This window comes from Stegodyphus dumicola, chromosome X2, assembly GCF_044657685.1.
Source record: "Stegodyphus dumicola isolate Sdum_Otavi_A_Nest chromosome X2, ASM4465768v1".
In the NCBI taxonomy this organism is placed as follows: Eukaryota; Metazoa; Arthropoda; class Arachnida; order Araneae; family Eresidae; genus Stegodyphus; species Stegodyphus dumicola.
In genome coordinates, this window is record NC_140781.1 from 131,444,623 (window position 1) to 131,469,440 (window position 24,818).

Genomic DNA, 24,818 nt, shown 5'->3' on the forward strand with positions numbered 1-24,818 from the left:
CGTTAGCAGCTTACCATTTAGTAATGCCGATTTATTTAAGTAATATTACACAAAAAATAGCAGGCATAATTAACGCATGACGGCTGAATAAACATTTGAAAGTTGTTTGAATCTTAGATGTAAACTACTGTAAAGTCAAGCACTTTAAATCTTATTTACTACGGTCCTTTTATGTCATTTTACCATTTTAATCTTTTTTAATTAAATGCAGAAAGAAAAAAATAATTATATGCATATTTTGAACTATTTAACGATTATTTATTTAAGATCATGTTATTATTGTTACATGTCTTTCTGCAACTAGGTTAAAGGAAGACGAGTGGAATACCTCCCATATTTTGAAAATCCTGCTCTGTATGTAGAGAAAACTGGATCTTCAATTTTAGTCACGACTGATGTTGGAGTACAGGTTTGCATCTGTGTCTTTCCCATTAAGTATTCGAACTGCTGTCGATAAAATAAGTACATTAAAGCCGAAATAGCTAAAAAGGAAAAATTACTTTTAGTCATCTATCTACTTTACTTGCAACTTGTTTTATCTAAAGAATAAAATACTTAAATGAGTGTAAATTAACAGAATGAAGTAATTTAAAACAAATATATCTTTATTTAATTAAGACACAATAACACGCCGAACAAATACCGATTCAGAAGTCAAACAACAAAAATCAGCGTTAATTCACAAAATTTTCACAGGACTAGTTTCGATGGTTTTACCGAACCATCATCTTCAGCTGCAAAACCGCAAATGAACAAGATAGGAAATAATGTTTAGATAAGATAAGAAAGCCTGGACAAGAATAAGCAAGTGGCGCCATCTGTTGGCGAAACCAGAACTAAAACATAATTTCTCTAAAAGCCGAAGGCAAATTTGGATTGGAATTAGGATCGTTAACCAGAACAGAAAGATTTTTATGAATGTGAAATGCCTCTAGAAAATCCAGTTCTCCAATGGAAGATGTTTTTTGAATAATTTTGGCAGCAGAAAAATTGAAAGTGTGATTTTCGGACCAACAATGTTGAGCAACAGAAGACTTCTGTGTTTCCTTTTTTCTAACATATGCCTCATGTTCTTTGACGCGAAATTTTAAGGCTCTCTTAGTTTGGCCAATGTAAATTAAACCGCACTGGCAAGGAATCCTATAAATACCCCAGGAATTCATATCCGGAATGGGATCCTTGAGTATAGAAGTTGGAATTTTATTGATGGGAGAGTAAACAACCCGAAAGTTAAATTTCTGCAAAATATGTGCAACTTTATAGCTAATTGATGGAAAGAAGGGAATGACAACAGAATTTTTATAATCTCCTAAAATAAGAGTGTGGCTTTTAGTGTGTTGAGATGAGAATTTTTTAACTGCTTGATTAATAATGTTGGGTGAAAAGCCCCTGTCAATAGCTATTGCTTTTAAATAATTTAGTTCTTCATCAAGGGCTAGTTTGGAGGAGCAAACTTGAAGAGCACGGAAAACATAGGAATAAAATGAAGCTAACTTTTGTTTAGTCGGATGACATGATTTAAAGTGTGGTGGAAGGCAAACCGATGAAGGTTTACGGTAAACTGTAGTACTGAAGTTGGATGTGTTACGTGTGACCAGAATGTCGAGAAACGGAAGAGAATTGCAAGTCTCAAGTTCAAAAGTAAACTGAATAGCAGGATCAATAGAATTCATTGTTGAAAGAACTCTATTTAAATCATCTTTATTACCTTCAAACAGGGTAAAAGTATCGTCTACGTAGCGGAACCATGCCGGAAAGTTTAAAGTTTCAAACAATTTTGATTCATAATAATGCATGTAGATATCAGCCAGGATGGGACTGAGGGGGCTTCCCATGGCTAATCCCTCAGTTTGCTTGTAATATTTATTTTGGAAAACAAAATGTGTTTCTTTCAAACAGAGTTGAGTGAGAGAAATTAGCTCATCAATTTCGATGCAAGAGAAATGAAATTCGCGAAGTCTGGTTTCTAGACATCTTAATGCACCCTCCACTGGGACATTGGTGAATAATGATTTTACATCAAAAGAAACCATGAGTAAATTACGAGGAGAAATGTTTTTAACCTTTTTTACAAACTCTATTGAATTTTTTATGGTGTAAATGTTATTGTCTAATAGAGTGGAAAATCTAGAAACTAAATATTTAGCTAATGGATACGAGGCAGTACCTAAATTTGATATAATAGGGCGGAAAGGAATACCACTTTTATGAATTTTGGGAAGAGCATATAATCTGGCACAATTCGCAACAGATGGGATAAGCGAATGTTTTAAGTTGCTTGAAATGATTTGCGAAGATTTGATCGCAGTTTTTATTTTGGATAAGTCCGAAGGTGAAGGATCTTTAGGGATCGGATTATATGGTCCTTCGTTTAAGAGTTTAGTGACACCATCGATGTAAGTGTTCTTATCCATGACGACTATCTGGCCACCTTTGTCGGCCTTTGAAATGACAATATCCGGCTTAGAATGAATCTCGCGCATTGTAGCTCTTTCTCTCGCAGTTAGATTTGGTTTCAAAGGTTTATTATTGAATTTCACATTATGAGCGATAAGATGCCTAATCATTTCTTTCTGTGAATCTGAAACTTTACTGAACTTGAAAGCTTTTTCGATAGGAGCCAAAATCTTTGGAATCGAGGGTTTACAGGTTTGTGAGAAGTTAAAATTATATTTTAGAATTCTCTCTTGTTCTTCTGAAAGACTAACATTAGAAATATTAACTATTGGCTTGATGTTTACAATGGGAAGATTTTTTTGAACTACCTGAACTGGAAGACTGTAAAAGAAGTTTTTCGAATTTAACTGCAAGGGTGTTTTTATGACGGTTAACTGCATTCTCCGTTCTAGACCAAGACTTTTGTTCAAGGGCAGTGAATTTTGGATATGTTTTAGCGAGTTCCAGATGAAGTTTATAGAGTTCATGTTCAATTTTGGACAATTGTTGACGTGTATCCCTTATCACGGACCGAAGTAAGGCAAAGTGATAAAAGTAAAGGTCCGTGATAAGGGATACACGTCAACAATTGTCCAAAATTGAACATGAACTCTATAAGCTTCATCTGGAACTCGCTAAAACATATCCAAAATTCACTGCCCTTGAACAAAAGTCTTGGTCTAGAACGGAGAATGCAGTTAACCGTCATAAAAACACCCTTGCAGTTAAATTCGAAAAACTTCTTTTACAGTCTTCCAGTTCAGGTAGTTCAAAAAAATCTTCCCATTGTAAACATCAAGCCAATAGTTAATATTTCTAATGTTAGTCTTTCAGAAGAACAAGAGAGAATTCTAAAATATAATTTTAACTTCTCACAAACCTGTAAACCCTCGATTCCAAAGATTTTGGCTCCTATCGAAAAAGCTTTCAAGTTCAGTAAAGTTTCAGATTCACAGAAAGAAATGATTAGGCATCTTATCGCTCATAATGTGAAATTCAATAATAAACCTTTGAAACCAAATCTAACTGCGAGAGAAAGAGCTACAATGCGCGAGATTCATTCTAACCCGGATATTGTCATTTCAAAGGCCGACAAAGGTGGCCAGATAGTCGTCATGGATAAGAACACTTACATCGATGGTGTCACTAAACTCTTAAACGAAGGACCATATAATCCGATCCCTAAAGATCCTTCACCTTCGGACTTATCCAAAATAAAAACTGCGATCAAATCTTCGCAAATCATTTCAAGCAACTTAAAACATTCGCTTATCCCATCTGTTGCGAATTGTGCCAGATTATATGCTCTTCCCAAAATTCATAAAAGTGGTATTCCTTTCCGCCCTATTATATCAAATTTAGGTACTGCCTCGTATCCATTAGCTAAATATTTAGTTTCTAGATTTTCCACTCTATTAGACAATAACATTTACACCATAAAAAATTCAATAGAGTTTGTAAAAAAGGTTAAAAACATTTCTCCTCGTAATTTACTCATGGTTTCTTTTGATGTAAAATCATTATTCACCAATGTCCCAGTGGAGGGTGCATTAAGATGTCTAGAAACCAGACTTCGCGAATTTCATTTCTCTTGCATCGAAATTGATGAGCTAATTTCTCTCACTCAACTCTGTTTGAAAGAAACACATTTTGTTTTCCAAAATAAATATTACAAGCAAACTGAGGGATTAGCCATGGGAAGCCCCCTCAGTCCCATCCTGGCTGATATCTACATGCATTATTATGAATCAAAATTGTTTGAAACTTTAAACTTTCCGGCATGGTTCCGCTACGTAGACGATACTTTTACCCTGTTTGAAGGTAATAAAGATGATTTAAATAGAGTTCTTTCAACAATGAATTCTATTGATCCTGCTATTCAGTTCACTTTTGAACTTGAGACTTGCAATTCTCTTCCGTTTCTCGACATTCTGGTCACACGTAACACATCCAACTTCAGTACTACAGTTTACCGTAAACCTTCATCGGTTTGCCTTCCACCACACTTTAAATCATGTCATCCGACTAAACAAAAGTTAGCTTCATTTTATTCCTATGTTTTCCGTGCTCTTCAAGTTTGCTCCTCCAAACTAGCCCTTGATGAAGAACTAAATTATTTAAAAGCAATAGCTATTGACAGGGGCTTTTCACCCAACATTATTAATCAAGCAGTTAAAAAATTCTCATCTCAACACACTAAAAGCCACACTCTTATTTTAGGAGATTATAAAAATTCTGTTGTCATTCCCTTCTTTCCATCAATTAGCTATAAAGTTGCACATATTTTGCAGAAATTTAACTTTCGGGTTGTTTACTCTCCCATCAATAAAATTCCAACTTCTATACTCAAGGATCCCATTCCGGATATGAATTCCTGGGGTATTTATAGGATTCCTTGCCAGTGCGGTTTAATTTACATTGGCCAAACTAAGAGAGCCTTAAAATTTCGCGTCAAAGAACATGAGGCATATGTTAGAAAAAAGGAAACACAGAAGTCTTCTGTTGCTCAACGTTGTTGGTCCGAAAATCACACTTTCAATTTTTCTGCTGCCAAAATTATTCAAAAAACATCTTCCATTGGAGAACTGGATTTTTTAGAGGCATTTCACATTCATAAAAATCTTTCTGTTCTGGTTAACGATCCTAATTCCAATCCAAATTTGCCTTCGGCTTTTAGAGAAATTATGTTTTAGTTCTGGTTTCGCCAAGAGATGGCGCCACTTGCTTATTCTTGTCCAGGCTTTCTTATCTTATCTAAACATTATTTCCTATCTTGTTCATTTGCGGTTTTGCAGCTGAAGATGATGGTTCAGTAAAACCATCGAAACTAGTCCTGTGAAAATTTTGTGAATTAACGCTGATTTTTGTTGTTTGACTTCTGAATCGATATCTTTATTTATTTGTTATCTACCATTACTGTCTTCTAAGTGCCGCTGAATAGTTCTTATTACAAGCATTTTTTTTACCAACACTCATGGTGAAAAATATTTAATACAAATATTTCATTTCGAACACTGCGTTCGTATGTAGTTTGTCTTCATTAAGATTTGGAAAATGTTGGTGGTGCATGCATGTTGGTGGAGATAACGCTAAACTTGCTACAGTCATTCCGGATGCCTGAAGCAACTAGATGGGTATTAATTTAATTTGATAACAAACAGGTATAAGTTACTCTGTTTGGCATAAATCACACTATCGAATTTTGTTTGTTACAGTTTTTTATCTTGCATCGCCATTATTCATCTGTTTTAAAATACATTATTTTATCGTTCGCATTAACGCACTATATTTTATGCCAGGATCCCACAAATCTGAAAATACTCCCTTGCATACTGGTCTTTAGAAGGCAGGCTCAGAACTTTAATCTTTTTTTAAATGCGTTGGAGCTCAGAAATAACAGTTAACTTACATTCTTGACAAAAATTAAACTGGCTTTTCGAGGACTAATCGGCGTTACATAAAACCAAGGTGAAAATCTAATGAGAGTGTTGCGACTTCACGTTTACCTATTATCGGCACTGTTTTTGTCTGCCAAAAATGGTCGACGGGAAAATGCACGAGTACTGTAAAGCGTTTAGGGAAATATTTTGGTAATGCTCAACTGCGCGAATCAAGGTTCTTCCCCTTTTCCTGCCCCGGGAATTTACCGACCTCATAAAGCGGAAGAAGTTTTCCTCTCTCCCCTTCGACACTACAGTAGGTCTTCACACTTTCCGAAGAAGACTTCTCTCTTTTAAAAAGTTGAGGGTTACAGTTTAGTATTGCTTTTCGAAGCCAATAATAGCCAACAAGAAAAGAAAAACAGACAAATATAATTCCATATCACAAGAACAAGTAAAGAATATTCAATAAGCAGGCTAATTTCTTGAACAACAATAATAAATGCAAGAGCTAGCAGAGAAAGTAAAAGGGCATTAGTGAGCACATCTATTAGCATTCGAAACATCTTTTCGTTAACTACAATACTAGAGCAAATAGTGTTATTATAATATAATAAATTGTATTTCTTATAAATGCTATTATTGATTTAACGTCTTTCTTTGATAATAATAGTCATAGTGTTTGAACTAGATTGGAAAATTTAATATAGTTTACTGGCGCGCAAACTTTATTAAGTACTTTAGTATAGTTCCGGAATAAACATGTTAAAGGATACTACTTAGTACTTTCAAGAAAGTTCTATAACAACCATATAAAGCAAATTAGATGGAGAAATGAGTCATAAGTTGTTGATATCCATATTTTCGGAAAAACTTTCATATAATTTGCACCAAGGTATCAATCATAGAAACCGAGTTAATTTCTTTGCTTATTATTTTCCTATTAAGGGGGTTTGCAAAGAGATACCCTAAGGTAAAGGTTAAATTTACCAATGAATAAAACTTTGTAACATTTTTAAAAGAATAAATTTTAAAAAATATTTTTACTTTGTAAATTGAAGCTTTCCTTTCATATTGCTTTTTTCCATATTAAATATATGCAGCGAAAGAAGAAGCTGAGGTACATCTGACATTTGAAACTCTAGTCGAACTACCAATGTTTAGTCACTTTACCGCTTGGTTGCAAGACCTTTTGAAATTAGGCTGATGAGATGCTATGTGTTGAACACTATATTAAAGAAAATAGAAGATGGAGTACTAAAAAAAAGTAAACACAAAAGTGTGCTGAAGATTTACATGTTTGGTTAAATGAGTTAAACTTATCTGTATGTCATTATGGAATATTAGGAATGTAACATAAAAGCATCAGTGAAAAAGGAAATGACAATCTAAATCATTGTATTCTAAATGTATAGCAATAAACGTGTCTACTGTTAATTCCGATATGGCTGAAAAATTTTGCAAAAATTATAAATGATGTATATTAAAAATCGCGTGAACTTATTGTATTATAAAATGCAGCAATTAGAAATATTATTAGAATGATTTGACGATCGTCTTTCTTTACAAATAATTTCAAATAATTAAAACTGCATCTAGACTGGAAAATAAGCTGCATATTGAAGATTAATCTGTACCAAGGTGTTAGAGACATCTTCTGCTAACTAGAGTTATGATGCAGGAGTTAATGAAAATTTTCATTTAAATATAAATTGCATAAATAGAATACAATATACAAATTCTAATTGCATGAAAATTTGAATACAATACAATAATATATGAAAAAAAAAACGGATGAAGAGAAAATTTAAAATCTCAAGATATGAATATAAGAGCAGTCCGAAATTTTTTATTAATTATGAAAATGTTGCAGAGGCTCATAATTATATAGTACTGTTAATTAAATGCGTATTATAAATTAAACTTTCTGACTAAAAATGATTTAAAGAATTATGATTAAAAATGGAAAGCTTAATAAAACGTATATTACAATAATATTAGTGTAAATTTAGAACCGCTTAACAAATCTAATTTTTAGATTTAATAAACAGAATTTTTAAGATTAAATTAGAACTATTTGCCTAAACTGGTAAATTCGAAAGTTTAAACCGTTCTACTAAAAAAATATGATGATATTTATCTATGCAAGAAAACTAATTTAAGGTCCACTACAAATCTTGTATTTGATAAGTTGATTTTATATATATATTATATGTAAAGTATAATATATATATTTCTAAAAAGAAAAAAGAAAATTATCGCCTTGAAGTATTTTTTTTTTTTTTTTTTTTTTTTTTTGTTATTATTACGGCGCTGCTATACACTTTGCAGTGGCTGTATTTCCCTAGTGACATTTAACACAGCATCGAAATCATTTTCTCTTCCCAAGGACTTCCTCCATGCAACCCGTAAACTTACTTTAAACCTGTTATCCTTCTTGTTAATGAACTGTTTCAAAATAGCAATATTGCAAGCGTGCCGGCAGACTGTAAATGATCGTAGTCTGAATTGATATCCATTTGGCAGCGCTTTGGCATCCATTAAATAGCAACAAACATGATAATAAGGAAATTCTAATAAAAGAGACACATTTTTGTTTTCCCCTCGTTATTTAGCTACTTTATAAATATAAAATAGTTTATGACCTGAACTTTAAAAATAGAAGCAGTTGGAGTAATAAAACAAAGAGAATTTGTGAAGAGCGAATATGAAAATTCGTGGAATAAGAGAATGATTTCTTATTAGGTTCGTTGGAATGGTGACGGCTACGTTGAAGTGATCGTTTCTGGAGTTTATAGAAACAAAACTTGTGGACTCTGTGGTAACTTTAATAACTATGCTCAAGATGACATGCGTACACCTACCGGCGCCATTGTTTCTTCTGAGGCTTATTTTGGCAACAGTTGGAAAGTAAGATTCCTTTATTTTATAACATGAACTTATGATTTCAAAACTGTATGGATAATTTCGAATTTATTTGGCAATCTTTATAACAATTATAAAAAAAAAAAAAAAACTAAGCGCATGCTACATATATGTAATAAATTGGAAAAGTTGAATGCGTAGAGATGGATCCATAATCAAAAGCAAACTTGCTGTCGAGACAGATTAACACGTTCATTTTAAATTTAACATTTGCAACCACAAATAACTTTGCGCACTAATCGCATTTACCTTATTTGAGTTCTTTGCGGTAAGAAGAGTAGGAACAAGTAGCATTCTAGCTAGGCCGAGGAACAGAAGCGAAGTGCGATGTGTTCGGGACGAAATCTTAATTCAGAATTGGTTAGTTTCGATATCTCTAAAATTATGATGGGCTGTTTGAGTTTGAATTCGCAAAACCATTTACATCACTAGTGTTGTGTAAAAATCATATGATATGGATTAATCTGGAAGTGAAGAAGTCAGAGGAAGTTTATAATAAGCAATTAACTATATTTAGACAGAAAGGGGGAATATCTCAGTTAAAATGAAGAGTTACCGGGCTATTGCAAATAAGTTAGAATTTTGAGTTAAATAACATGCGCGCGCACACACGCATACATATGTATATGAACTTTAATCAACATTTTTTAACTTCCAATTTTATTTGAGTTTTACATTCACTTTTTATTTGTCAGGTTTCTTGTAATAATTTCATTTTTCTTGTATTTAAACTTTAAATTGCAATTTATTTTAACTTAGTGTTAAAAATTATTCACGGGAACCACAATATTATATTTGCTTTAAAGCAATAGCATGAAGAATTCCCTTTTTACCTTGTTTTCTAATTTTGCAGCACAATGCGCAAAATTCTTAACCGCACAGGTCTTTTTTAGTTTGTTCTCCTTTCTTAAATTAAATATATATATGTGTGTGTGTGTATTATATATAACTTAAAAGAAAACTTTTCAGTACATTCATGAAACGACATCCTGGAAGAATCAGACTGAGACGTTCCTTTACAAAATACTATTGTTATCATTATGCATGTAAAAGTAATTTTGGATACTAGTGTACATACCAACATAGTACGTAAATAATAGTTGTAGAAACATTAAACATTTCGTGGGCTCAAAGTTAAGAAAGAAATTTAAAATGAACATTATTAGCCCTTATTTTCTTACACGAAAGGGACCTATTGGGGTAGCAAAATTCGTAAGATATAATTTAAAAGGAAATTTCCAGCTTTAAATATTGGGATAGTGGCGCAATGATTAGAAGCAAGGATTGCTTTTTTTTAAATAGAAACATCAAAGTTAACTCTACCAATGTATACAATGTCAAAAATCTAAGAACATAAATATAACGTTTTACATTTCGCTTTCTAGCAAAATATTAATTGCATCTTTTCTAACTCTTTCCATTTGAGCGAGTTCTAATTTCTTCCACGTTTCCTCCTCTTACATCACATGTCAAATTTCCGTCTTGCTATAATTGTGGTATTGTTTTTACACAAATGAAGCTCGATTAAATTACCGGTACACGTCTCATCTCTAAGGAAATATAATGTTTCACGTGTAGCATAATCTCCAACTGTACCTGTTTCGAAAGGGTTGAATGTAAACGTCATTCGATACATGTGACACCAATTTTTGAAACTATATATTTTCTTTATTTTACTGGACGTAAGCAGACTCTAAATAATCCAGTAGGATGAAGTCTGATTTCGCATTGTTTAATTCGCTAATAATATTACGTAATTAAACTCACAGTTTGATGTACTGAAATACTTGCCCAAATACTAAAATCAAGTCCTAAATTGCAGAAGACCCTGAGCAAGCTACTTTGTGCAAAGTGTTTTCTTCGTTTTTGAAGGACGCCATGCTATATTTTGCGTTTTAGGAAATAGAATCTTCAAACTTGATTGGAAAGATAAATCTTATAGGTGTGTATTTTGCTCACATCAGCTATTTTATGAAGTACTGTTATTGTTATACACGTAAAACTAATTTTGGATACCAGTGTGTGCATTAATACAGAATGGCTACAGCCGAAAACCTCGCGGATGGAAACATCGTGGAGAAAACAACGCAGGGCGAAAACGTCGTGGTACAAAACATCGGGGGGGGGGGAGAAAGCAAAAAGAAAATATGGCAGTTCTAAAACATAGGGGTACAAAATATCGTGGTCGTAAATAAAGCTGTTCGAAAAAGTTCGCAGTTTAAAAGCATCGTCGTCGAAAATATCATGAAAAAATAAAGTACCTACAAATCATCGAATAACGATAACATCACACACATGCGTTTATCAAATCCCATACTGACATACTGTATAACTGACTTACCTCATAACTAACAAATCGACATCCAAAAAATTGATTGCACGTTATACATGAAAATATTAACGGTGCAAAACAGAACAAAATACAGGGTGCCCACTCGTTACGGGACCATCCTTTTAACTGCCGAACGGCTGCGGCTATAGCCATAAAAGTGGTGTCCATGTATAGTAAAGTGGCTATGCGCTATTAGATGAGAAAGCTTTCAGCACCACCTGCTGGAAAACAGAGGAGTTAGCGTCCCAATCTTGAAAATAGTACGTGAATTACAAAGTTGTAGAGCATTGTCGATTTAGTATGAAAAGACACCTCGTGGGCATGAATGTTAAGAACAGAACGTTTTAAACGTGCATTTGTTTGTTCGCGATTTCCGAAATTGTGACGGCATGAAACGATCTTAGAAAGGAAAAAAAAAACAGTTATCACAAGCTACCTTTATTTTTGATGTTTTAAACTTCTCTCTATCAGCTGAAATGTACATCTGGACTCTTGTTAGAATTTCATGCTGAACGTTTAAGCATAATGAGTGACACGTTTGAACAAGCATCTGTAATATGTTGTTGAAGGTCCTGCGATATTTGTTGAGAGGTCGCATACACCTGCTGTTTGAAGTATCCGCACAGGAAAAAGTCCATTGGAATCAGGTCAGGTGAATTGTGGAAGCCACTCTTCGGACCCACCGTACCCGATTATTCATTCTCCGAATTCCTCCATCAGGTACTATGTCTTGCAGAAGTTCTAAATATTGTACGGCCATTAACGCACCCTAGTAAAATATTGAGCCTATTATCCTGCTATTATAAATTCCACACCAAACATTAATCGACAACCGTATTTGATGTCAAATGTCGGCAGAACATGGAGGATTTTCCAGGGCGCAGTAATGGGTGTTCTTCCTAATGTACATATCATTCCGCGAAAAGCGTGCCTCATCCGTCCAACCTATACCTGCCAAAAATGTTGGCTATCTGATTCATAACGAAGTTGTACCATGCGAAACTTCTCTCGACATCTCCGTCCAGTAATGCCTGATTCGGTGTTAGTCGGTATGGATGAGTACCTAATTCATTTAGGATTTTCCAAAAGGGATTTTTTGAGAGGCCACAGTTTTCACTTATCTCTCTTGGGCTGCTATTTGGATATGTGAGGCCGTATGAGACATCTTCCGGTTGCATTTGCCGCTCTATCTTATCTTAGCTGGTCTGCCGAATCGAAGTCAGCTAGTCACCCAGCCTGTCTCCGTTAAACGTTTCACAACCTGTACGATGATTCTGTATGAAGGATTCGGGATTACAGGAAAACGTTGTCACTGCAACCGCGCTGCCGATCGTAGCTTGCGCTCGCATTCACCGTAAGTCGAACCATCTCACAACAATCATTTTTTGAAAATCTCTCTATGACCATGAGCTTCAACATATAACCACGAGGAGATATTTCTTTTAAAGCTGTCTCAGGTGAACAAGTGTGACGTTTCATACACTATTTGTATAATGCACAAATTCGCACACCAAGCTCAATTTGCGTTGAATTAATGCGTTTTGTGGCACGATCTGTATGTTGTCTACTCTGTTTGTAAAGACAATCAGCACAAGGATGCACCCCGCGGGGTTTAAACCTCAGTCCTCTCAACTGTGAATTATAAGCGACATCACTGTGCCTCAAAACGGGCATGTTTTTCATCCGAAAGATAATCTTTTCTCCTTTCGTTGAAGTTTCGTGACGTCACAGTTTCGAAAATCACGAAGCAACAAATATGCATTTTCAGCGTTCTGTTTTTAGTTCTGTTTCATATCCATAAGGTGTCTTTTCGTACTAAATCGATAATGCTCTACAACTTTGTATTTCACTTTTTCTTCCTATTTCGTATCGTTTTCGAGATAGAGAGGTTAACTCCGTCGTTTTTCACCAGGTGGCGCTGTAAGCTATCTCATCAAGTAGCGCATAGCCACTTTACTATACTTAGACACCAATTTTATTAATATAGCTGCAGCCGTTCCGGCAGTTAAACGGGTGGTACTAGACTTTAGTGTGCATCCTGTATAATTTTCACCAAAAAAATTAACAAATGTGAAAGAAAATAATTTGATAATTAACTAAGAAATTTTTATAGAGATAACTTCATGCAGTTATTTATCTTCCTTTTAAGCATTTTTAAACTGTATTTTTCGTAATAAATTATCAGTAAAACTTTATGAAAAAATTTTACTTTATTAATGGCCTTTGTTAATTAACTGTGTTATTTAAAATTTTATTAGGTTCAGTTTTTAAATGCTTAAGTTTCCTTTTTATTTTTTCAGTAAAATTTATTAGTTCATTCAAAAATTTGAAATATAAAAGTAAAAGAATCCCTCTTTCCTTCTTGCATTCGCAAATCATTATGTGAAAATGCATTTACAACTTTTAAAACCTGAAAACGCATGTGTGCGATGTTATCGTCATGCGATGATTTATAGGTACTTTATCTTTTACCACGATATTTTCGAAGACGATGTTTTTAAACGGCGAAGTTTTTGAACCGCTTTATTTCGACCGCGATATTTTGTACCGCGATGTTCAGATCTGCGATGTTTTCTTTTTTCTTTCTTTTCTCCCACGATGTTTCGTACCACGACGTTTTCGCCCTGCATTGTTTTCTCCGCGACCTTTTCGTCTGCAATATTTTTGGCGGACACCATAGAGAATACAAATAATCGTTACAGAGACTATTAAACTTTTCGGAGCAGGAAACAAGAGAAATCAGTTGCTCTATTGTGGCAATTCGACCCATGAATCTTCCAGCTGCTGGCTGAACACGCTAACGAGCTGCTTTGAGATAATGAGTGCGGTGTAATGAGATAATTCCTTACGCTATCCCCCACTAAAAAGATAACTGTGGCGAAATCTGAGATTCAGTAGACTAAATCTAGGTAGAAACTAAATCTAGGTAGTTATCGTTCAGCATATTTTAGTCTGGATGCCACTTTCGAGACCATTAAATTTTCGAAGGAGTAAACGGGAAAAAATCATATGTTCCCTCACCAAGTTTCGAACCAAGGATCTTCCATTTGCTAGCTGGACAAGCTAAGTACTTATACCACAAAAGTTCCCACGAGAAAATGCTATAATTCCTTATATAATGGTTGTTTAGAATTTCATGAAATCTTATGCTATTTTTCTACTGATATGTAGAACAATAAACTACTGATATGTGAGAACTTTAAGTAAGAACAAAATTATAGTAATGTAATGAGCTTTCTTAATTCGTAATTATATGCTTATGTATTGATTATATGCGTATATGTTTCATATTAAAATGTATATTCATTTATTTATGTGTATATGTGCAGTATAATGGTGTTCAACCAGAAGGATGTACTGAGGCTGTAGATATCGATCCTTGTTCTGTAGGAGGATATAGAAAGCGTAAACTTGCAAATTCCAAATGCTCCGTTCTCAAGGTAAGCTTTGCGATTTCAAATACACTTTGAAAATGTATGGTAGTGTTTACGTTAATTTTGTTTAAATATCTGCAGTTGAACGTAATTATTTTAATAGTAGCTAGATAATTCATTAACAAGTCAGGTCCATAAATCGCAGCAAAAATACGCTAATAATCGGAACGCCAAGAATGCTAGGAAAGTTCTAATGCTGATGGATTTGCTTCTTTTTCAAATGGTCCTGCGAACTATAAAAGAAGATATAGGGGTTAACTTGCAGGCAAGATCAAGCTGCATTGATTAGCCTGAGATTTAATTCTCTATGTACTAAATGTTGCCATAAAATTCTTTAAATTGCTGAATTAGATATTGACTGGACCCATTACAAAAGTCTTCGCAAGACAAATCAATAAAAATATAGTCTCTGAGTCCTAAAACTGTTATCATGCATGTAAAAAATTTTATTTTTATTATAATTTTATTCATAATTTTTTGTATTGTTCTTGTAGCAAAGTTTATTTGCTCCTTGTCATCCCTTCATTGCACCAGAGCCGTATTTTGCTACATGTGTATACGACGTATGTGCTTGCTCAGAGAATGATGATTGCCTTTGCGATGTATTATCTGCTTATTCACAGGAATGTTCTAAAGCTAACTTCATTTTAAATTGGAGAAGTGAGGGATTATGTGGTAAGTAGGTTTTTACAAAATTGTATTTTATCTGTAAATTTTCATGCCTGAATTATGCTTCTTATTTAAGATTAAGTTCGTTTTAATGGAAATAAATATTAAATATTTATATTGCTAGGTAGCTGCTTCATCATGCTAATCTTACTACTAACAAATAAAATATTGTACGGAAAATAGAATATTATGAATTTTTAGTCTCAGTCTTTGATCACAGCCGTGCTGACTGCATGACTCTAGCTCTATGGCTAGGGCTGTTGGTTATTTCTTGCTCCAAGTCTTCTATTAAGGTTGTTGCGAGATCATTTTGATTTTGTAAATATTTAAAAAATTCAAGATTGATATATGCAGTTAACAATGATCTGATACAATGCCATCAGAATGATAGAGTATGAAAAGACCAATTTAATTCGTCATCTTTGTGACACTACCATTAAGTTTTATTTAAACACTGCATGATCTTCTCTTTAATACATGTCATATATGTTCGTTCAGACTAGATGGTTATGAGGATCAAAAGCATCCGAAATTGAGTTTAAAAGCTATAGTTAAGTAAATTATATTTCATGTCTATTGGCATGAAATTCCGCCGAGCTGCCTGGGAGAATTAGTGCTATTATATTAATGTGACTTTCGGAAGCCGCAGCATTTCCCGTTTGCCATTCAATAAGTGACTTTAGCGTGATTAGCTGATCGGAAGAGCTATTTTTTTTATTTTTATTTATTTATTTATTTATTATTTTGAGAGAGCGAGCTTGATTTGCTTTTAGAAACTAAATCCAGGCTGCCTAACTGTTATTTTTGAAAAGAAATCAACACTTTTTTAGTTTTACATTCTAGCTTTAGTTGTAATCCACCGGAAATGAAAGTTTTAAAATGAAAAATATTTGCAGTGTAATGAATTTTTTGTATGATTATCGGATAATCATTATAAAGTAATACAACCTTGTAAGAATAGTAATAACGTATTTTTAGACTTTGAAAACTTACAAATTACTTGCTTGAATATTCTTTCGTCGTACCAAATGTAACAGAAATCTAAATTAAAGACACTAGTAAAAGCCAAACCAATATCATTGAATGCATTTAGGGGGAACAAATCAGCTTCTAATTATTCTGATTTACTTATTTACAGGCCCTTCAGTGTAAAATAAAAATGACGTCAGAATTGGCAACTTTTTAAGTTAAATATATCTATCTCGGTCAACTTTCGTCAGACTTTTTGTATCTTATATTTTATAAGAAGCATATATTCTTCTAAGTATAGAGACTGGAGGGAACGTAGAAAACGTTATATTTCGTAGGTTTTATAAAACATAAAATTGATTTCTTTAAGTTTAAAACTGCCAGTATTTGGGTCATTTAAAATATTTATAAAGGTCGGATACTCTTGTGGACGCGGTGTATACTAATTATATTGTATACAAACATTCTGTATCTTTACTTGCCGCTACGCTGTCAGCCTTCGTTTGGCTTTTAAATGTACCGGAAAAATGCCTAAAAGGAGCATTAAATTTAAAAACTTCAGAGAATTTTACTCTGCAGAACGACTTTATCAAAAAAATCAATAAAAATGTATTACATATAAAAAAATTACAATGAAGTAAACAATATCCCTTAATACAAATATTAATTATTCTAATAAATAACTTAACCAACTTCCCGTTGAGTTCTCTCGACAAACGACCAGTACCCAAGAGAAACATTAAATTTAAAAACTGCACAGAATTATCGCCCTCATTTTTCCGAGTGGCAGCAGTGATATATCAGCAACAAATGACTGCCTGCCATTGTTGCTGGTATAATGAGAGAGAATTTTCGATTTGATGCAATTTCATCAAAAAACATAAAATCAAAAAATCTCATTCGAATTTTGAAAACAAATCGCTTTGAGGTGCACTGGCACTTGTCTAGATGCACCTATGTACCAAATTTTGTAGACCTGGGTCTATTAGCTAACGCGCAGCACGAACGAAAGACACACACACACACACAGACTTTTCCTTTTATTGTATGTATAGAAATAAGGTAATAACTTCTTTTTTCTTTTAACTTTAGGTATCTATTGTTCAGAAGATGAAGGTTTAGTTTTTGATGAATGTGGTCCGGCTTGTCCAAGAACGTGCGAAAATAAAAATCTTCCTTTGGACGTTCTAGCATCTCAGTGCTTTAAGCCATGTGTACCAGGATGTCAGTGTTCAGCTGATAAAGTACTCCATAATGGAAGATGCATTCGACCAGAATTTTGTCCATGAAGGCAATTACTTAAATTCCTTTAGTTTAATAAATGCAAACTGTATTTTTAAAAAATCTCCTATCTATGCAAAATTGTAACTCATTGTATTAAAACCTGCATGGACAGAAACTTGGAGTCAATGATTAGGTTCTTAAAGGAAATATATAAAGTATGTATTTTGCTAATATTTAGCTTCATGTTTCGTACAGAACTGTTACATTTGGTGGTAAAGGAAATAAATTATCATTTACAAAACATGCTTGATGACGATCTGATTTATAATTTTTAATCAAATTTACTTTCCTTTCAAATAAATTACCTTCGTTTGTATCTTCTATCCAATATTAACGTTCATCTGCCCTTGGCTAATTATTACTTCTCACGTAAATGGACAAATCAGTCAAAGTCTCAATGAACATTCAATTTAACAAACTTTAGGACAAGTTTATTATAACCTGAATTTGGGTTTTTAAGCTAAACGGAACTGACAATTTCTGTAGTTTTCAGTCAAACACTGCGTACTGATTCGTATAATTTTGTAAGGTGAATGATTTGAGAAGTTAGTTACACTCTATTATGGCGGCAAAGTAATTTTTATCGCATGGAATGCTACAATGTGATATAAATCAAATTATGTTTCATCATAATTACCCAGTTTCCATACACAATTGTCTGAATTTTCAACTAATCATTCGACCTCCTGATGATGCAAATTTGCTTTTTGGTCATGGATCCAACGTAGAACAGGTAAGAGTTTTGGCTTCCCTGCTCCGAGAACTCAATCTCACTGCAGGTCCACTCATCCTTTGGGCACATCGTGGAAGTTCAACTTCCACTATTACCCTCCAGGAGAGCAGCGCACCACCTGGATACGACACCAGGCAGCACCGGTCGTCTAATGCTCCTACCAGTCGCTTGGGCGAGCCCGTCGCAGCGGGACATTACCCAGCGACCCCGGGGGAGACCCCCCGGGTTACTAGAACCACGCCGCGCTAGGACGTGCCAGACTCCGAGGCCGGCCAATAAGTGACCTTTCCCAGAGCCTTCAGAACCACCAAGTTCATAAATTTTATACCCCCGTGGCCGAGACTGCCTAGGTACAGATCCTAGCCAGTAGCTTCGCAGAGTTCTCTACGTCGACCCCCGGGGGGAACGTAGAACAGGTATTTGCGCCTATTTGTTCATCATAGGCAAATTATTGTTGATCTAAATATTAACTCCTGTTTACTTTCCGAAAATGTCCTATCGCGGCCGCTGTGAATTATTTCATCAACCTGCAACGCAGTATCTTTTATAATAAACATTCATGGTCTTCCTTGCTGGTCAACATCAATCATCAATTGGGAGCCCTCCAGCGGCCGAGCGATAAATCGCCGAACTTGAATATCATTCCAAGCAACCGGACTGGCTACATGGGCGTGGTTTTTCTTATGTGCAACATAGATACGAGCCAGTTTCTTCTAGAAAGTCCTCCACAAAGACATCCCTTTCGTTAGGTAGATAACCCTAGCGTGCTTTACCTAATCAAATAAATAAAAAAATAAACCAAAATCATAAAACGGCTGGCGCCATCTGATTTTGACTGGATGTTAAATCGTTTCCTACCCCACGGATATCCATAATTTCATGATCGTTTCTGCAAAGCTGAGACTTTTGCTTTACAGTAAATGTCTAGAAAATGCAAAGTTTTGCTCTCATCCTATGATAAACTTCAAAGCTATTAGAATGAAACTGTAAGTTAATAAGAAGGAGAGAACGTCTATATTCTACGATGTACTACTCTTCTTGTGCAGTTCTTTCAGATGATACATACTGCTGAGACTTACTTTTTGAATCCTCTGTGACGATAAGAACTGAAGATTAACTGCGACAAGAATATGCCTCCTTGTATCTCATGCTAATTAACTTTATTAAAATAAGTTAAATAACTTACTAAACTTTAAAGACATCTTCCGCACATTCCGTTGTTCCTTCTGAATAACTAATTTGAACCCTCAAAAGCTCATAAGAGTTGGGTAGCAACAAAGAAACTGCTTGCTAACTGAGGCCAAGCTCAATTAGGAAACTTATATTAATTAAGTTCAATTCGATTATCATACCCGCGCTTCTTCTTAACTGTTTTTCCTTTTCTTTTTCTTCTTCTTTTTAGTCCAAAGGCGCTTTGTCCATGAAGGACTATTGTTTTCGTTTCGCGATTTTGCGTTGAATCACTATAAATGTCAGTTTCACTTTTCAAACTGTTGCCACCAAACATTAGAGTCCTGCATTATATTTGAAGAAATTAAATAATGAAAAATCTGCACAAATGTATGTATATTTTTCGCATTGTGATAAAACAACGGTACATAGAGCCATCGAATTTTGAATGACGTAATCCTCCTACGAATAAGGGCATGTGGAAGACCAAATTTGAAATCTGGAATTTGTTTTATTATCGATTTCATACTTTGTAAAACTTTAACGAGTTTTTGATTAACAAACTCAAGGATTTCAAAGCGAGCAATGGCAACACTCTAGGGGGGGGGAACCTTTTTATCTCCAGCGCGCGGAACTGTGTATCGGAAATTCTAAAGATAGGGTAGGGTCCTTTTATTTACACTGGTGTGCAAAACTTAAGCATCAGATGATCTTTTTGGCATAACTCCACGAGAAATCATCTGAGAGACATGAAATTCAGAATTAAGAGACATTTTGTATTTAAACGATGACGAAAGTATAATTGCTCTAAAAATGAATACAATGCATACAGTACGGAATCAAACAAAAACAGGCTTTATTGAACTCATAGTATCGTTACACATGATTGTCTGTACAAGAGCAAGAACAACAAGCAGGTGTTCCTTAGTATGGGATATGCCCTCCCCTTACTGCAATGGTTGCTTCGAACGGTCTCTCCATATTCAGCACCAGATTTTCCAACAGATCTTGAGGTAAGAGTGCCGATTCCTCAATCAGCATCTGTTTCAGTTGTTGGGTGTTCCCCGGAGGATGTAATCGTGTCACAAGCGTCTTCCCAAACCATTCCACACATGTTCTATGGGGTTTAAATCAAGGGAGCACGCTGGCCAATCCATTCGAGTGATATCTTCACTTCAGTAGTTTCTGAACAGCAAGAGTCCGGTGTGGCCGTGCATTGTCATCCATAAAAACGAAATCTGCTCCAATGGCACCTCGGAACAGACGCGCATGGGGAAGGATCACCTCCTGACGATAGCGATCTCCGGTTACAGAACTTCTGTCGAAAACGTGGAGCTCCGTCCGCCCGTTCAGCATAATGCCTCTCCAGACGAGATATTCAAAACACCATAACGGTCTCTTTCCGTAATGTTACTGAGATTAAACCGTGTCCCGACCTCTCTCCAAATCAGTTGTGTTGAGAATCGCTTGTGTCACTAAAACGATTCTCGTCCGTAAGGAGGATACGACTCCATTGATGAGATGCGCAGTTTTTGCGCTCCTTGCACCACTGTAAACGGTGATGCCGATGGCCAACTTTCAAAGGGATGCAGCGTTCAGAACGACGGGCGCATAGGCCACCTTTGTGAAGGTGTTTGGACACAGTAAACCACGACAATTGTCGCCCGTTGCTGTTCACAGTTGTTGAACTGTGGCGCTTGCTTACTGGTTTCGGACTCTTTTCGTCTGCAGGACTGTATATCGGTTGTTTGCTGCAGTTGTTTTCCGGGGACGGCCACCACCAACCTTTCTAACAGCTGTACCTATGGTATGGAAGGCTTTTTAAACGCGCTAAACGCCACTTTGTTGATTCCGAACTCTTCAGCTATACTGGTCACACTTCACCCCTACTCCAGATTTTCGATCATTTTTCCACGTGTAAAGTCATCCAGATCAATTCTTCTAGCCATATTTCACGAAAGAAATCCCTGTACTTGCAGCAAATGTCTTTAATTGCATCTCCATCCTTCCTTTCATGGTAATCTCGAGTTGAGCTCGCTGACCGTACGCGTTTTGCGTACGCTCACGTAGCCTGTGACTTTTTCTTCTTGACATTTGCATACGCATGACCTTTCTACTGAGTTGTATGTTCATTGTACTGAACGCAAGAAACCCTTTTCTACAATTCCATGGCTATCTGATTAAAATTTACATTGTTGCTTAAGTTTTGCACACCAGTGTATTTATATAGATCTGATTATCGTAACCGGTTAGGGGGGATTAGAAATGAAACTGAAAAAAAACTGAAAAGCTTCTTGGTTAGCAAAATAGATAGGTCTGACAAACTATTATTAAAAATAACAATGAAATACAGTACCGAATGTTTAAGCCACAACTGCTTTGTAAGATTAAAACCTAAATACGGAAGCAATTTACAGAAGCAAAAAGGAGCCCATTTTTTATTAAAATATCCTATGTTGTTAAAATGAAAGCTTTTAGTTTATTTCTGCCTTGCCGAGTGAATTTCAGTCATTTTGCATATTTGCTTCGAGAACGTGCAATGAAATGAAAAGGATGAATAAAAGAATAGTAATTTCAAATAATTAAATAATTCAAATAAAATGAAACCCATTAAGCTGAAGACAAAAGCATATCTATAAAAAAATTCTTTGTTTCGATGCCTAAAAAAATCGACCGATTTTATTTAGGAAATTCTTCCTTTTAAATTCCGATGTAACAATGATTTGTCTTTTAGTTATTGTGATAAATAGTATTTTTAATCGGTGGCGCAGTTTTTCCTTTCCTGTCACGATTAACACAAAATAACTGAGATCTTACGACATTCGTTGTTTTTAAGGTATTTTCTCCTATTTTTCTGCATGCTTCGTGGTGTAAGTGGAAGCAAACTCGGCGCGTATTCGAGAGGTCCAGGTTCGAGTCTCTGGGAGAGCACTGTTCATTTTTCACGTCATCTACTTCAAAAAACCTAATGACTGTACTAGTGACACCCGAACTAAAAGGTGGTAGAAGATAATTTGTCAGGATACAACACCAGGATTTGGCGATTGGATCTCTTAATCCCCAGTTGCCCTTTAAAAAGGAGGAGTATTGCTTCTTTCCGCGTGCCTTCACGGTGTAATTGGAAGCATGCTCGGAACGTATTTGAGAGGTCCAGTTTCCCGGCTTTATTATATCATCGATTCACTGCTCATTTCCCCCGTCTCCTTCAAAATAGCTTAGTGACTTTACAATTTGAAAACAAGAGACGTTTTAATTACCAGTAGTAGGTTGAAGATGATAAATGTATTTGTGCAGTGGTATCGATAAAAATGAGTGGAGAATAAACTACTAAATAAACGCATTCTCTACCGAACAAATAAACTGTAATTTTCTTTGCTCTGAATTAAAGATACAGAGGTTCGCATCCCTTCCTTCTAAACTGTTTATGTAATACTAGGTTTTTTTTTTTTACAAATGAATTCTTCATCAGATATCAATATTTTAAGAAACTGACTTTAATTTGCACAAATATGTTTAATTTATTTTTTGGATGCCCCCAATTTTACTTGTGTCATTCATTTTCAATAGATTATGCTGTCATTCTCATCAAGAAAAATTTCTTTCCTGCGATTTCATTGCTAGCGGTGAGATAATTTATCAACGCAGCCTTTGATTGAAGCATTTAGAAGCGAAGTTTCTCGCCTCAGCTCGAATTTTCTTTTACCAGAGTTGATAACTATTATTTTGGTCACTAATATTGATATCTGTTTATTAAATGCTTGTTGCTTTTATTTTTTTAAAACTTTGAATCTGAAACTTTAAAACAGATTTCGCCTGAAGAATCTCACAATTTCTGTTAAACTCTTTTCCGTAAGAGGATGATATAATAAAGCATAAGTAAGTTTAAGCCATTGTAATAATATTTGCCACGAATCGCAGCTCCACTGCGATTGACTGAAAAGAATTCAGTCTTACAATACTGTAGGCATGCAGTGCATATCCATGTAAATAATATGCCAAAATAAAAGAACATTTTGTCTACAATTGGATTTGGACTTGCTAGTAATTACAGGAAAACAAGGTTCTGTTCTTTACAACATAAATTAATCTCTTTATATTGTAAAGAGATTAGTTTTCTTTAAAGAGGTTAAACCATGTACATTTATGAAATAAAAATTTGTTAGAAAATTGTAAGGTTTCGAAGAAACAGTAGTATAGACTTTTCGTTATGTTAGAAATATGATGCATTATGTAAAAACAGGGTAAAACAAACCTTACTAAAATCAATTTTTTTTAATTTAATAACTTTGCTTTGAGTAAAAAACTAATTTAAATGCAACTTATAAAATCTTTCAGTACTAATGAAAGCTTAAGATCTCCTGAGAATAAAAATTAGGCTGAATTATATTTTTGTTTTCTGCAGGATATAAAACTAATTCCACGTTTAGAACACAAAAGGTTTCTCTTTCAAACATCTAGATTAAATTGAGCCTTAGTTTTTTTAATTTTAATAAATTTAAATAATTATACCCATCTTTTAATCGTACTTACTGATAAAGTGTTCAACTAAATAGAATTTATTCAAAAAGCAAAACAAAAGAAAATTCTCAGTGAGTATAAAAAAGAACATCTGTGCACACAGAGAATATCTTCGGAGGGTTTTATTTCCGAGTGGAACAATAATAGTTAATGTAATTTAAAATCCGAAAACATCAAATATTATTTTATGATTTTTATATCCTCTGCAAGTTTCCCCCTTCCTGCTTACCTCTAGGGATAGACTTTTCTATTTTACATAAATATATCCATGTCATGTTATTAAATATTTAAGTTTTATCCCATTTTTTCATGCTATTTCTTATTAATTAACTGACTAGTCGTATTATTCAGAGGTACGGTGCAAACAACTGTCAGCACTGTTGAATATGCAAAAAACTTCTTTACACTCATCTCTTGAGCATCATCGCAAGTAATCCACTTGAAAATGTGCTCCTGGGGAAAAATGTAATTAATCCTTTTGAAAACTTCAGATGAAGGAAAATACTGCTAAAGAATTAATTCGTGTTTTAGAGGATTATGTATTACATAAAAAGAACAGATAAATAAATGCAGGAATTAAAATTAAACTTTGAGAAGTTTTCAAATTGCATATTACAAGCCCTCTTCCCCCCTTTTTTCTCCTTTTTTGCTCTTATAAAAAACTGGTATCAATTGCTTTTATTCGAAATACAAAGACGCTTCTGCATATCCAAAGCTCTGGATTAATGCAAGTCCCTAGAGGAATATAGAAGAGATCAAACTAAAAGTATCCAAACTTCAACAATAGCTACCTTAATGACATATGTAGGGATCTGCGTTATTTCTTGAGTGCTATTTTTTTAAGGTGCCATCCCGCAGGGACGGTGAAACAAACGTCATTAACGTCCGCATTTGCCTACTCTGTTTTGCGTGGAAATGGTGTTTGAACATCCTGTTCTTGTTTTAATGCATCTACTTTTCGATTGGCT

The 24,818-nt window shown here is 34.6% G+C and overlaps 2 protein-coding genes across 3 annotated transcripts in view; one reads left to right on the forward strand and one right to left on the reverse strand.

Moving 5' to 3' along the window:
- Nucleotides 1–17,674, forward strand: part of LOC118198526 (zonadhesin-like) — a 314,579-nt gene extending 296,905 nt beyond the window's left edge. For both annotated transcript variants that reach the window (XM_085809500.1, XM_085809501.1), the window contains exons 62-66: nt 305–409; nt 8,562–8,726; nt 14,403–14,513; nt 15,002–15,182; nt 17,238–17,674. In XM_085809500.1, the coding sequence (XP_085665626.1) occupies nt 305–409; nt 8,562–8,726; nt 14,403–14,513; nt 15,002–15,182; nt 17,238–17,434 (759 nt within the window). In that variant the 3' untranslated portion in view covers nt 17,435–17,674. The remainder of the gene's footprint in view (nt 1–304; nt 410–8,561; nt 8,727–14,402; nt 14,514–15,001; nt 15,183–17,237) is intronic.
- Nucleotides 1–24,818, reverse strand: part of LOC146992913 (general transcription factor II-I repeat domain-containing protein 2-like) — a 285,508-nt gene that overhangs the window by 248,366 nt on the left and 12,324 nt on the right. The window lies entirely within an intron of this gene.